Source organism: Acomys russatus, chromosome 27 (genome assembly GCF_903995435.1).
Source record: "Acomys russatus chromosome 27, mAcoRus1.1, whole genome shotgun sequence".
NCBI classification, from domain to species: domain Eukaryota; kingdom Metazoa; phylum Chordata; class Mammalia; order Rodentia; family Muridae; genus Acomys; species Acomys russatus.
The window spans coordinates 50,786,114-50,802,317 of NC_067163.1; the positions used below are offsets into that span (position 1 = coordinate 50,786,114).

A 16,204-nucleotide genomic window follows, 5' to 3' on the forward strand; every position below is an offset into this window, starting at 1 on the left:
TCAAATAGGAGGCTCCAGAGTTCTGTGTAATCATAAAACCATATTATATGCCTCGTTTCTCAACATATAAATAAAATGTTAGTATATTCGCCACCCAAAATAGTTTTACTTTCTTGACACAGGAAGCAGAATCCAAAGAATAACAGCTCCCAAACTGTATCCACTGGCAAAATGGAAATGTGACAGTAATGTCACCAGACTGGGGACAAAAAGGACAATATGTAAGTAGTGTAGTGGACGGGGCTGGGGAAATGGCTCAAGGTTAAGAACACTGGCTTCTTTTCCAAAAGACCTTTGTTTGATTCCCAGCACCCACATGGTACATGTATATATATGCACCAAAAAACAGCCCATAGACATAAAATAAAAGTATAAGAACAGGTGTAGTGATCTTTTTACAGGTTTAGAATTAACCATTTCTTCTACTTGCAAGATTTTATTAGGCCAGGTGTGGTAGCACATGCCTTTAATCCCAGCACTCAGGAGGCAGAGGCAAGTGGATCTCTATGAGTTCTAGGCCATCCTAATAATCTTCACAGTGAGTCCCAGGACAGGCAGACTTACAACAATGAAAAACTTTGTCTCAAAAATAAAGGATTCTTAACTTATCTTTTTAATTCTATTTAAATCCCCACTTTCTTCTAAAATAACCTCTCTCTCTCTCTCTCCTCCTCTCTCTCTCTCTCTCTCTCTCTCTCTCTCTCTCTCTCTCTCTCTCTCTCTCTCTCTCTCTCTCTCTCTCTCTCTCTCTCTCTCTCTCTCTCTCTCTAAAAGGCTATGTCCATTTTTCTAATTGCTTTAGTTAGCATATAAAATAATGGGATTCATTATAACATCCTACACATACATATCACTGCACTTTGCTTATCTTCTTCACTCCTGTCACCCTCCTCTGTCCCTTCTCCCTCCCTTCCCTAATTTCCTCCTTCATCACAAATAGATATCTTTCTGCTTTAAGTTTAAGCATGAAGTTAGATTCTGCCTAAAGAGAAAATACAAGATAGCTGTTTATCTCACCCACCTACTACCCTGTCTGGCTCCCCTTTATCTCCTTCCTCTTTTTTGATCCTTTCCTCAATGCTCATAATCATATATATTAATATATACATATATATTAGTAAATATAAATTAGATATATCCCTTAATTCCCTTTCTTTTCCTCCATGCCTCCCTGTCTTCCTGAAGCTCCTTATTATTAATTTCTTAGTAATACACTATTGTTTGTTTTATTTCTTTTCCCTCTCCCTTTTGTTTTTTTGTTTGTTTATTGAGACAGAGTCTTGCTAGGTAGCCCAGGCTGGCCTCAAACTCACGGCAATACTCTGCCTCACCCTCTTGAGTGCTGGGATAACAAGCATGAGCCATGAAGCCAACACATTCTTTCCACATCTCTGGAAATGTCTGACTTGCTGTCACTCACATAGGCACCTTGTTGTTATTGCTACATTGAACTTGAGGTGGATAGAGCATTGCAGAGATGATGTAGTGCCCTCTAGACTCACAGTTTGATTTCCCAGTGAGAACAGGTTTGAATGTGTTTCTATCCAGCATTTCCAAATACCTCATGAATGAAAGTCATTATCTCCTTCTTGGTGCTCCATCCTATTAGGATGTTTATACCTAAACGTTGTTAGTAGGGCCCTTTGATACCAAAGCATATGCCCTGGGTCTGAGAGCATCATGGAAAATGTGGCATGGTCTACAAAAAAAGAGCCTTCTTAGTCTTTTGCAAATGTTGGGCAAAGTATGAATGTTTTCCTTATGTGACTGTCTTTATAGAGGCTACGAGCACACTAACTTTATCCAATGAATGCTTGAGAATATTCCAGCAAGCCTCACCCTTCTGTGCACTCACTTAAGAAACACATTCTCACTCATTCCCTCGCCCTGGATGCAGCGGTCATGGAATTAAAGCAACAGGTGAGCTCAATGTCAACATTAAAGGAATAACAGCAATAAAATAAGAACTTTAAATGCTTGAGAAAGGTAGCTCCAAACTCACACTGACTTATACTCCTGCATGCTGCGTGAGATTGTAAAATACAGTTCATACAAACTGAAATAGAGTTTAAAAAAGAAAGAAAGGAAAAATGCTTAAAAATTAAAATCATTCAGTGGCAAACTCCTCTCTAGCAACCCCAATCAATGACTTTTCATGTTTTTGTTTATTTTATTTTGTATGTATGTGTTCAGGACACGTGTATGTTTTTGAGAGACAGACAGAGAGGAGAGAGAGAGAACACAACTTTCAGGACTTGGTTCTTTCTTCTACCAAGTACGTTCCAAAGATTGAACTGAGATCCTCAGTCTCAGTAGAAGGCACCTTTATCCACTGAACTATGTCACCAGTTCCCAGAAGCAGCTATGAACATTACATTCAGAAACCTGGAAATAGCAGAAGAGGCCTCAAAAAAAAAAAATGTTACTGCTATAGCAGAGCCTAGAGCGAGCCTCACCATTGACAATACTGCTAATTTTCTTTCATTAAAAATACCACAAAACTGAAGCCAAGTGTGGCAGTGCCTTTAATTTCTGCACTTGGGATGTGGAGGCAGGTGGATGTCTGTGAGTTTGAAGTCAGTCTGGTTTATATTGCAATATTCTGGGACAGCCAGGGATACATAATAGAGAGATCCTACCTCAAAAAAAATCACAAAACTTGCTAGCACAATGTTCCACACCTATAATCCCAGCATTCTGAATACTGGTAAAGCAAGTTCCAGACTATCCTGAGCTAAAAAGTGAAATCGTGTCTCAGAAAGGTCAAAAAATCAGCCTGGGGATGCAGCTCAGGTTGGTAGAGTGCTAGCCCAGCGTGCACAAATCCCTGGTTCCATCTCTAGGATAGCAAAGACCAAATGTAGTGGTCCAGACCTAAACTTTCAACACTTAGGAGGTGGAGATGAGGCCATCTTCAACTACATAGAGAGATGGAGGCCAGAGGACACAGGATACAGTCTAGGTTATGTAAGTTTCCCTCTCTCTCTCTCTCTCTCTCTCTCTCTCTCTCTCTCTCTCTCTCTTTCACACACACACACACACTAATCGATTACGTGCTTTTTATCTGAATTAGGTTAATTTTTAGACACTTCAAAGTGCCAAAATCCATTAAATATCATAAGGTTTAAATATACTTAAAATAATGAGTAGACATATATATGTAAATATATATCACACATATATATATATGAATTTCCTTGAAGCTAAAAGTTCTTCCTCCAAAGGAAAACAGTATGTCATGGCACCCAGTGTCTGAGATATTTTACACATGCGTGGAAGGCTGGGAGTCCTCAGAGCAAGTCAACTGACTGACATCCTCACCAAACGGGACACCTGAAGCCACAGGCAGGGCAAACTGTCTCCCAGCCTGACAGGCACAATGAAGCCTCTTTATGGTTTCTTTTTCACATTCCTCAAGATCTACAAGTGAGCATGCTAACGACTCAGGCCACAGCCATACGTTTATGTCCTATTGTGACTTAATTTTCAACATGAATTAGAATCTCTAATTCCTCCCAGGTGACACTATCTGGTGTTGTACTTCCTTGGTTCTTAAGTTATTAAGTATTTTCCATCTTGCTGCAAAGACTTTCTTCTCATTGTCAGTCTATATGATAGGGCCATAGTACCCTCTTTTAAATTATTATTTTATATCTTTACTTTTACTGAATTAATGTTTTGTCTGTATGTATGATGCACTCGTGGGAATGAGTGAGAATGTGATTCGTAAGTGAGTGTGCCATGTGTGTGCCTGGCCTCTGTGGAGGTAAGAAGAAGGCCTCAGATTTCCTGAAACAGAAGCAACTGTGTTTGTGTTCAGACTCAACCAAGGTCCTCTTAACCTTGGAGCCATCTCTCCAGAGCCCCATATTACTCTTAAAAATATTGAAGTGATGTTTAAAGGAAAGTTAAATGTCACATGTGACTGTGTGCTGTCCTTCCTTCACAGTTTCCAGGATTGCTCACCAGAGGTCTAAGAGCCTTTTTGTACTTTGGTTCTGATTTAAGAAAGCAACCAGACTGAGGCACCACAGCATACATAGAGGAGCTGGGATTTATGTATTTGTTGTTTTAACATTTGTTTGTTTGTCTTGTGTGCAGGAGTGGGTAGGTGTGTGGGTATGGGGTGCCATGGAGTGTGTGTCTGTGTGTGTGTGTATGTCTCTGTGTGTGTGTGTCTGTGTGTGTGTGTGTGTGTGTGTCTGTGTGTGTGTGTGTGTGTGTGTGTAGCAGAGGACATCCTGCAGGAGTTGGTTCTCTTCCTCCACGAGGTCGGTTTCAGGAACCAACCTCAGGTCCTCAGGCTTAGTGGTGGGCACATTTATCTGCTGAGTCATCTCAACTTGTCCTGAACCGCATCTAAAGAAGAATCATGTCTGAAAGCCCATGTACAGTGAGGGCTTTATGTACAAAGAACTAGAATAAGAAATAGAACTAACCTAGGGCATTAACACAGGACCTCAGTGGTGATAAAATTGCCAGTGTACCAGACACTATGACTATAACAATAAAATTCAGAGAGAGGGCTCAGTTCTGCTCAACAATATAGGAAGGAGGACAAAACTGTGCATTGACATAACTATTTGCTCGCACACTTACTAATAATAGCTGGCAAAACACATACATCTTGTTTATTATTTATTTATTAATTCATTAATCCATTGAGAATCTACTACAGACCCAACAGACACCTTGTATAGTCCACTCCAAAAATATAGTCATTATCCTGGGTCCAGAAAATTACAGATCAGTCAGAAAACCTATTTTTAAGAAATGGGAAGGAGCCATCAAGCCTGCTCAGCAGGTAAAAATGTTTACCAACAAGCTGAGTGGCCTGAGTTCAATCTCCAGAACCCACATGCTAGGAGAGAACTGACTAAAGCAAGTTGTCCTCAGACTTCCATATGCATGCCATGGCATGCATACACACACACACACACACACACACACACACACACACACACACACACACAAATACAAAGCTTAAAAAAAGAAATAGCAGACATCATAACTTGGCAATGTAAAAACTTAAAACTGACATAAAAATGTGTCTTGAACTGAAAGCATAAATTTCATTAGGTATTTGGACTTGCTCGTTTATTATTTTAGTGACATTTTAATCATGTTTATTTTTTTAAATTTAGGAAACTTAATTTATAAATGGTCATAAGTCAATGCAGCCTCTGGCAGCTGTAATGTGTTTAACTAAGAAATTAAAGGAAAGGATGGGCCTCCTGAGAGAAGAAAACTCCAGCACAAGCAATACTCAAGCCATGGACGGATTTTACAGATACATTCTTGAAGTCTCATTTCATAGCTCTGATTTCTGTCATAAAGGAGTCGGGAGTGCAAGGAGGTTGATGGGAAGGAAAGGGACTCTTTTGTATAGCCTGCCACAGGCTATCCTTTCTAATGAAGGAAAAATAAGGTAATATAGGCCTAAACAAAATATGCCTATTTTAAGACATGGGTCTATAAATCCTCTTAAAAATAGACCAATAAACAGCTCAAGTTACCTGTCTTCCTTAAAATGAAACTATTTTTAAAAATGTAAAGATTTATTTATTGTATTATTTTACATGAGTGTTTTGCCTCTGTGTCTGTCTGTGTGTGTGTGTGTGTGTGTGTGTGTGTGTGTGTGTGTGCATTTAGCTATAAAGTGACAGCATTTTATAAAGGCAAATGCATTTTGTAGGCAATAAGATTGTGTGGCAACATCTTTAAAACAGAAGAAAATTCAAGTATTTCCTTTCTTTTCTTTTTCTCCAGTGCCTGCACTGTACACAAACATTATAAGCAAGTGCCCCACCACTGACTGAACTGTATTCCCAGCCTCTAAACATTTCAACAAAAGAATGACGCTACTTATTCCAAATCCTGTGAAGATAACTACTAATTCTTAGACACAAAGATGTTGTTGATTCAGGACCAAAGTTGGAGGTATCCCTGGAACAAGGCAGCTACAGGGAAATGACTGATGGCAAAGGTGTCCAGAGACTCACATGTGGCCAGGCATGGTGATACATGCCTGGGTGGTCATGATGAATCAGACAAAATCCATAAATTAGGGTCTACAGAGTTGACTCAGGGAGTCAATCCAGTCCCAGAGGGATCCGATGCTCGCTTCTAACCTCCAAAGGCAACAGACTCATGTTCATACTCGCCCCAGGTAAAACACTCATTCACATAAAATAATAAAATAAATAAAATCTTTAAGAAATGTTGAAGATAGGACTGTTCTTCTTTTGCTATCTGAAGCTAAAAGGGAAGAAGAGAGCAAGCACGAGGACACATTCCTACTCACTGGCGTCTCCAGACTGACCCAGAGGCACTCAGTGAGCACTCACACAGAAGCAAGGGCAAATGTGGATCAAGTACCTAGAAACCTTGGGAGAATACGTGGCCACATTTTAAGAGGAAAATAGCCAAGAAAATTCTTGAAAGAACAGTTTAGAAAATATTATTGTTTTATTTTTTAAATTAGTATGCAAAGTATGAGATATGCATAGATAGTGAATACCGATTGCAAATTTTTTTTTCAAGACAGGGTTTCTTTGTGTAGCCCTGGCTTTCCTAGACTCACTTTGTAGACAAGGCTGGCCTCAAACTCACAGCGATCCACCTGCCTCTGCCTCCAAGTGCTGGGATTAAAGGCATATGCTACCATGCCTGGCCCCCAATTGCAAATTTTAAGCAACAATTTTGCCCTCATAAAAACTTGGACAAAAATCTACGTGTCTGGCATATTTTACAGACTGTGTTTCTTTGCAGAACCATTATTAACTATATGTCTATAAAATGGACACATATGAATTATTTTGCTATTGTTTTGTTAGTTTTCACAATTGGATTTGAGTCTTGACAAAATCCATTTAACCACCTGACCTCTCCTTGTGGGAAAGTGTGATGGCTGGTGGACTGCGCCAGTTTAAAGCTGTTTCCAAAAGTGTAGCGCCTAATCCCACAACACCAGAGAGGTCCAGAATCTGGGCTAACATTCACTGAGTTCCCACAGTAATAAGACTGATTTCCTCTAGTAAGTGTAAACCAAAAACATCTGTGCTAGTATCACAAATGAAAGCATTTTGTTAGGACTGCTGCACTTTAAAACCAGACTGGACTCTGCCTCCCAGAGCACAAACCATTTCATTCTGTGAATGCCTTTAGCATTTTAGTAGCTTCTCCTGGGCCTTTTATCTTTATGTCTTCAGCATCCAGCAAAGGATGGGGGAGGCCACAACCTTGGGATCTGTATGCAGTAGACATTTTCCAGAATTAAAGATGTTACTAGAATGTGACAATGAATCTCATCTTCTATGAAAGGGTAAAACCAGGGCAGGCTAAGCGAAGGGCCAGGCGCAGGGGCTTAAATCTGGAATCTCAGCACTTAGGAGATTAAGGCAGAATGACAGTTGCCATTTTGAGGCTAGCCTGGGGTATTCATGGTAGGTTAGAAGTTATCCTAAGTATGTGATGAAACACAACCCTTGTAATGCAAAGAAAAAGAAGGAAGGAAGGAAGGAAGGAAGGAAGGAAGGAGAAAGAAGAAAAGAAAGGAAAAGAGAAAGGAGACCTGCTAGATGGCTTGGTGGGTTAAGTCACTTGCTACTAATTCTGAAAAGCAGTGTTCAGTCCTTGAGATCCATAAGGACGGAGAAAATGCACAGGCTGCCTTCTGATCCCCACATGATGCTGTTACACACACACACACACACACACACACACACACACACACACAATATATATATATATATATATATATATATATATATATATATATATATAAACATAAATGCAAAAAGAATTAAAGAAGAAAGTGCAAAGGTTTTTCCTCCAAGGATCTGGTAAGTACGATAAACACCATATAAATGTTGAGAATTTATTTACTAAGTAATCCCCAAATTAAAGGGGAAGTATTATTTGTATTATCACAGGTACATTTTCTTCTCATTTTTGAGAAATCCATTTCTGCGTGAAGTGACAGTTATAGGCAAAAGTTTTAAAATTTAATTAGTGGCCAAAAAAGATTATTAAAATGTTGGAAAGGAGCTAGAGATAGTCCAGTTACTCTTGCAAAGGATCTAAGGTCCCAGCACCCACATGGAGGTTATGACCACCTGAAATCCCAGTTCAAGGAGATACAGAGCCCTGACATCCACAAGGAAGGCACACACAAAGTGCACATACAGGCAAAACACTCAAACACATAGAATAAAAACACTTATTTAGTAAAAAAAAAAAAAAAATTGATCAGAGAGGAGACAGCCAACTCCAACTCTATTCATATTATCACATTTCTTATTACCCTAAACACGGTCAGCTGTATGGTGTGAGCTTACTGTAAATCCAAGATGTTTCATGGGGGTCACAGGCTGGAATTGCAGTAAACACCACCAGGTAAAAGTGAAACTTTCCAGATCTACATAGTTGGTGTAATGTAGGGAGAGGAACTGGGAGGGTGCGCGAGGACAGCATCTCTTCCGGATGTGAACACAAGGGAGCTGCCGCCATGAGCAAGCAAATCAGATAAATTATGGGTTTATCCCAATTCCCCTGACATGCCAAACCACAGCAAGGAATTTGTTAGTGACCCAAATTTAAGTTAAAAGCTTTATTTAGGCTCATTTTAAAAATACATGATTTCCATCAGAGAGAGAGAGAGACGGAGAAAGTCTTTACTTGAAATGAAATATCCTTATGTGACGTTTTGTAGGTGACTGCTATAGAGCCAGGAGACTGTGATCTTACAGTAAATAGGCTTCTATAAAAAGCAAAACATTTTCTAGCCTCAGAGCACTATTCCTGAGTGTACTGTCCCAAGCAACTCACCAACCCTGTAATATTCCACATACCCCACCTTCTTGGGGACAGTTTAACATGTAGGTCAATCATCTGAAAATAATCAAAAGCTCTAGCAACATAGGCAGTTTCTTCTCTTCACCAGGTTTTCTTAGAAAGAACCGTATCATGAATTTCTTTTTAAAAGAAGCACTCACAAAATAATGGATTCATGCAGTTCCCATAATTCCTGGGAAGGGAAGAACACTCTTAAAACATCTTTCACATTTGAGCCCACTTGATTTACCAGCTAGCTCCCAAAAGGTCTACCCCAGGACATTGTCGAGCGTATGTTTAGATATCACTGCATGAGGAAAAATAAAAGTAAAGCCTGAAGATGCGGGCTTCAGTTTTTTCAAATAAGCATTTCTTCCTAGGTAACACTAACTACTGGTGCGTGTTTTATTCTTTTATGTTTATTTGTGTGAGAGTATACATGCATTGGCACGCATGCTATCACTTGAATGTGGAGGTCAGAAAACAACCTGAGGGCGTCAGTTCTCTCCCTCTACCACAGGGACCTCAGAGACTGAATTTAGATCTTCGGGTTGGATGTGTCTTTACCCAGTAAGCCATCTCACCAGGTTAAAATTCACTAGAGCAATTCTTGTTGATTATACTAAAAGCTTTTACTTCATGTTTCTTCTAAAAGGCAACTTTATAAAATAAAGAATTAAAAAAAATTTTTTTTAATTAGCTGTGAAGAATTTCCAGTTCAACAACACAGCAAAGATATCCTTGGGCCTTGAAATGACAGTAGTTGTTGGATTTCTTCATGACGAAAAACTGTATGCAATAAAATAGAATCGCTCACATGCACTATGTCATGGCCTTCATCGTGGCCTTGTTTGGTAAAGAGCTCTTTGCCTATTTGGGAAATCATGTATTTATTCAACAGATATCCCTAGAATGGCCGCCATGCCTAAAGCATTGTTGCATTCGTTAGTCCACTGCTTTGGCCATCAAAGCAAGCTAAGGACAGAAGGGCTTCCTGCAGCTTACAGCTTGAGATATCATCCATTGTGGTGTGGAAGGAATGATGGAAGAATCCAGAGGCCAGTAGGGCATGCTGCATTAGTGCTCCAGAGCCAGGGAGTGAACTGGAAGTAGAGCTGAAGTACAAATCCTCACAGGATGCCCCCATGACCTTCCTCCAGAAGTGGCCCACCTCCTGAAGGTTCAACAGCCTCCCTAGTGGTACCACCAGTGTGAGGGCATTCAAGTACATGAGCCTACAGGGGACATCTCATATCTAAAGCCACAACAACTTTGCTAGGCATTTAAGGTAAAGAAATGAACAGAGTAAAACCCCTAAGCACGTACTTTCTAGAACACACAGGCCAACAAAGGAAATGCCACTGCAGAGGTGATATTAACTGTTGTTACATATAGAATTAGGAACTTTCTATTTACCATCTTATTTCTCATACTATTATCATTTCACGGTTGATATGTGGATATGTTCCAGTAAGAAGGTAATTGGCTTTCCCAACAAGACTCAATGTAATAAGTAAAATGTGATTATATAAATCACTATGCTAGTTACTTATGACCATCGATAACAAAAAGGCAAAGGCATGCTCCGCCACCTGAAGAGCGTCTCTTAGGAGGCACTCTGCTTAAGACATAATAATACAATAACGAATGCCAACGCTGGATTGTACACACCCAACAGGGCTGAGGGGTGCAGCTCAATGAAAGGGAGCTTTGCGGCTCTAGATTCATTTCCCAGGACTGCCGGAGGTGGGGGTGTTCTTGCATTGTATACAGCTAATCTAGAGATTTGCATATTAATGATGCTGAGTAATTTTTAAATGAACAAACCTGTTTTTCTTATTTATCTAATGCTTGTCAGTACAACCCATGTTGTACTGAAAGCACTTAGGAAATTCTAGGGTGATGTATTGTCCTTTCTAAGACTCCTTTACATTTCTTAATATCTTCCAAAGACTATCTGTCTGAAGGGCAAAGGACTTTGCCTCTTAGGTAAACCCATATGGTATTTGGTTCCTTGATACTTCTCAAGTCTGTTTCCATAAATAGCTGTCCTTTTGGTTTGGGGATGTGCTGGTCCAGCATACACCAGCCTTGGGTTGTACTCCAAGAATGGGCAATCTGAGCGTAGAATATAAGGCTATAGGCCAGAGCAGTTTCTCCTCTCTTCCACTAGCCAATCATAAATCAATCAAGAATGCAACTTCTGGCAAAATGCTGTGTTGACTCATGTAGTCTAAAAATAACTCTTGACCTTGTGTAGTTTGGTTCAGATTCTTCTCCAGGTTCAGACAGCTATCTTTGCTGGCTGTTAGTTCTTACTTGGTTGAAATCAGTTCACACTAATTCATACCAAATTCCTCAGGCAAAAAACCAAACACAACGAAATGAAAAAAAAAATGCACAGAAACAATTCATCAAAATCCCCACTTTTTCTTTTTTTTTCTTTTCTTTCAAGCTGTGTAGGTATTTTGTCAGCACAACATGTTTCATCAAAATATTTGGCAAATACATACTGGCACTTGTGCACTTTAAATTTTTACAGATTTGGGGAAATAGGTCTAAAATAATCATTCCATCCTGAAAGGGAGAAAAATCCATGCTCTCAAGAATGTGTTTAAAGATGATATGTCAGCTGAGAATCAGGTCAAATTCGCAAAAGTGAGCTTGAGCTACAGGTAAACAATTATTGTTCCAAACAAAGGGATTTTTAATTCTAGAAAAAATGACCTGAGTATTTGGATTCTACCACATAGATACAAATTAACAAAGGTTTCTTTGTGTATTTTAGCAAGTCAAAAACCAAGCTGATGACTATTGAATCATTAGAGAACATGTATAGATATCCCACACGGGTGTGTGTGCGTGTGTGTCTATGTCTGTGTGTGTGTCCGTGTGTATGCTTCTTTGCTTGCTTGCGTGTAAAAGGGAGGGTATGAAGCTAACACTGGGTGCCTTCCTCAACCACTCTCCACCTTACTCTTTTGAAACAAGGTCCCTTACTGAACCTGGAGCTTGGTGGTTCAGTTGGATAGGCTGGCCAGCCAGGCCCATGGGGTCCCTGACTGCATCACCAGCACTGAGGTTACAAATGCCCTCTGGGGGATCCTATTCAGGCCTTCACACTTGGTGAGAAGCACTTCACTGATTGAACCATCTCCCCAGAGACATCCCCCAGCTTCCTTTCCCTTTTGATGAATTCCTAAGGAAACCACTTGGAGGATATAAGTTCAAGTGCAGCCCACAGACGCCCCAGACACATACAAAGACCACTTCCTCCTTCCAGGAAGAAAGCTGATGGTTTCAACAAGTATCTGTCCATAAAGTGCTAATCTAACTAAAGGAAAGTTTCAGCTGATGCTGCCATTGTTGTTTGGAAGATATGCTTGTTTTTTTAGGGTTCTATCATGTCGACTAAGTCCTTAGAAAGAGCCACATTTTCTTTTTCTGTACTGGGGACCCAACATAAGGCCCTAAGTAGGCACTCTATACTCCAAGTCCACAGCATTTGGGCAGATGTTCATAAAAAATGACCTAGACTACAAAAACAAACTTGACTCCTCTTTCACTCTTGAAAATAAAATACGCGTAAGAAATTTCATGGAAAATTTCCATCAAGGTAAATGAATCTAAAGCAGAATCGAAGTGTTACTTCAGAGCCGGTGAATAAAGACGCTTGCTGCCAAGCCCGACAATCTGAGTTCTTTCCCAGGAGGCCCCACATGATGGAGGAGAGAACCAACTTCTGAAAGTTGTCCCCTTGTGCCCACCATACACCGTGGTGTGCATGCACACCTGCACACACACACACACAGAGAGAGAGAGAGAGAGAGAGAGAGAGAGAGAGAGAGAGAAATAATAAAGTCTTAAAAATATTTTTAATATTAAGAATGTTTTTTTTTAATATTTCAAACAGATCCCAAAGGTACTTTTGAGATGAAATTAGTTAAGGTAGGTAATCTCCTTCAAAGGGGGCTTCTTGAACATTAGAACTTGTAAATTTTCAGACTGTGTACGTTTCCTGCCATTTATCATGCACTCTCCAGTCTCCTTGCCCATGATTCCCTGGTGTTGTCTTCTGAATGTTGCCACAGATGTTATTGCCCATAACCCTCCCACTCCCCATCCCCCCTGAGGGCAAGAACAGCCTTGTGTATAATTCATAGAACCTGGCTCACCCTAAAGGTGTAAGATCTCAAAACAACATAAAGAAAACCACTAAATGAATGCATCATTTCTGCCTCAGAAGATGCATGGATATCCTTTTTTTTTTTTTTTTTAATTTGTTTAACCTAAAAGGAATCAGAAGGACATTTTTATTTTTTAAAAAATGGTCATTTTCAGCCAGATTTAAAGACCTTAATGGATTATGCACTCCAGATATTGGAGGAACATGGTTTGCTTTAACTTTCAGAACACATCACGCCCTTGCAACAATATCGTTTTATCTCAACATTTGAAACTGGACAACCTAGCGTTAAACCATGGCTTTCATATAATCTCGCTAAATAATTCCAGAAGCCTGTAAGAACAGCAGGGCCGTGGCTGAGCAGCAGAGTCATACAAGCTTAGCTGTCAGGAGTGGCCAGCTTTCTGGTGTGACTTGCTTGAGAATGCGTCTCCATGCAAGCGTTTCTCCTTTATTTCCCCCTAGCTGCACAAACACTAGCCGTCATGTTTTACAGGATGATGAACCTTGCTGGAACCGTTTGTCAGTGTTCTCTTAGGACCTGGTTGTAGGCTTTTCACCCTAATGCTAGGCCCAAAGCCTTTAGCAAATTCATTTGCTTCTTAGTCATATGCAAATATTTTCTGAGGATGTATTGTTTATCGACCCATATGCTCCACATCTTAAGATCAAAATTTCTCTGCCATCGCCTATTTTAATTCCTTCTCAGTTTGCTCCTTAGATACAGAGGGAAAAAAAGCTATGTCGGCAGCTGAAAGCATGGCTCAGCGATAGAGGCTTAGGTACCCTTCATAGACTGCATCGTCCCACGACAAAAAAAAAAAAAAAAAAAAAAAAAAAAAAAAAAAAAAGAAAAAAAAAGTCAGGAGTGGTGGAAAACACCCATAATCCCAGCATTAGAATTCAGAAACTGGAGGATCAGGAGTTCAAGGCCAGCCTTGACTACATTTCAAATTCAAGGCCAGGCTGAGCTAAGCAACAAGAGACCCCGTGAGGAAAGAAAAAGGGACGGAGAGATGGAGGAAGGGAGAGTTTTCATGTCCTGCGTTGAGAATTTTTAGCCTGGCTTATTTATGTGTTGTCTTAGTCATTAAAAAAAAAAAAAAAAAAATCCATACTGACTTTAGTGCTCTGCTCGCTTTAGCAAGGCCTTTATTTATCAACAGAAAGGTCAGGCTTAAGTCTTTTCTAAAGAGCATAAACATAACCCAAAACGTGCCAAAAGATTGTTTAAAATATCCTTTTAATACATAAATCAAAACGTGCTTAAATGTACTCTGACAGAAAATGCCTAAGGGGATGGCTAAGGGAGATTAAAGCCGGTCAAGAACTGCTTATCTCCGAGTGGTTGGGGGCCAGGGGGAGGGGAAGGGGGGCTTTCTGCTGTTTCCCTTATTAAGGCTATGCACGGTTTCAGAACCTGTATACCTTTTAGAGACCATTTTTTCCACCCTGTTAGGAAGATCTACATGTATGCACACGACACGACACCTCCTAGATCGTCAATATCCTTTTAAAATTCGCCAGCATCCACAGCCGAGAGTGTAGCTAACACTCACACAAATGTAGAGGTGGGCGCGCAGAGCCTGCAACGACCAATAAGCCTTTGGAAATTCTCAAATGATAAACGACTCATTCTCGTCTCCTTTGAGACCCCGCCTTCCGCACCTTGTTTTCCACTCGTGTCAGCGAGGAAGGTGCTTGCCCTTCTGAGAATTCATAATTTTATTCTGTTTAGAGCTTGACCCATCTTTGAGAGTGAGCACCCCGGGACCCAGCTTTGGGGATGTCATTCTTGCCTGTCATTCTTGCTCCCATTGTTCCAGCCTCACTTGCCCCGTTCACCAAAAAACGGGTGGGAGATGCCAACGATGGGGTGAGGCTGGGTGCTCGGTTTCCTCCCCACTTCCCACCTTCCATTCAGGCATCTTCCACCGGGAAGCAATTCGGGGCCCACTTCCCCCCTACACACACCCCCAGTAGGCAGCAGGCAGCACACTTACCCGGCTCATGGACCCCAGGGTTATCAGACAGCTCGATGACCAGGAGCTCCCGGCCCTCGAAGCTGCGACCCACAGTGTAGATCCTGCTGATGGCGGTGCACTGCAGCCATACGGACACCAGAGCCTCTCGCAGCTCAGGGTAGCGGTGGTACTCGAAGGAGATGCCGTCTTCCTGCTGCAGCCGCCGGCGCCGCCGCATGCCAGTCGCTGGAGCCCCCGGCTCCTGGGCTTCAGCCTCCAGCAGCCACCCGCCGGCCACCAGCACGGCGCAGAGCGCCAGCAACACCCGTCCTCCATGCCCGGCCATCGCGTCCCGGTGAGCTGCAGAGCCGGTCTCTTTTGTCTGCCCGGTCTCGGGTGGAGTTGCCGAGCTCAGCACCAGCCTCTTCTCGCCTCACCTTCCAGGGCTCAATGAGCGGTGGTGCGCGCTGGGGCCACCCAGAGGACAGCGGCGACGCGGCGGCTCTGAGTCCAGCACTACCCGCCCCGGGGAGCGAAAGACAGGAGGCCTAGCACAGGGCGAGCTGCCGCTAGAGATGCTGGCTTTATTCCTTGGCTCAGACCCACGTCAAAAGCCAAATGGCGCCAGGGACCACGCAGGTAGAATGACAGCTAAGGCTTTGCCTCAGGAAAGCTGTTGTCAATGAGAGCGGACCACGACCCAGCACCATGCTTATAGAAAGCACAGTTTTGGGTTGTTGGCAGGCCCTTTTAAAGTAGCGTCACCAGGATTCCCATCAGTATGCACCAGAATACGGGGTGAAGATGAGAAGCAACCAGCTGCTTGCCTTCTCTCCTCGATCATCACTGCCTCAATAGTCCAAACTTACTGGTTGTGATTTCATCTACTTCATCTATGTGATTTCATAGCATGGTCTGGCTAGAACTGAAGATGCTTTGTACTAATTTACAGATACTGTTTTTAATTGTGTTTAGACGTGTTCCTGAATCCTTCTAGAAAGAAAAAAATGAGGCAAGACAGTGTCCTTTGCAAGCAGAACGTAAACCACTCATATTCTGTGACACCCTGAAAAACCCAAATAAAACTCTGCCCGTCAGTTAGACAAAGGATTTAGTTTGGCATTAGGATTAAAACCTGTAATGGAGGAAAAACCGATACTGGCAAATGACATCTCCATTCCTTTCACAAAGTGACTGAGAAAATATAAAAATCCCGGGC

General features: G+C 41.5%; 1 protein-coding gene across 1 annotated transcript in view; it reads right to left on the minus strand.

Moving 5' to 3' along the window:
* Cpe (carboxypeptidase E) overlaps positions 1-15,686 on the minus strand; it is a 98,797-nt gene extending 83,111 nt beyond the window's left edge. Inside the window, exon 1 of the mRNA XM_051169501.1 lies at positions 15,025-15,686. Within this exon, the coding sequence (XP_051025458.1) occupies positions 15,025-15,331 (307 nt within the window). The 5' untranslated portion in view covers positions 15,332-15,686. The remainder of the gene's footprint in view (positions 1-15,024) is intronic.
* Between the last annotated feature and the right edge of the window lie 518 nt (positions 15,687-16,204).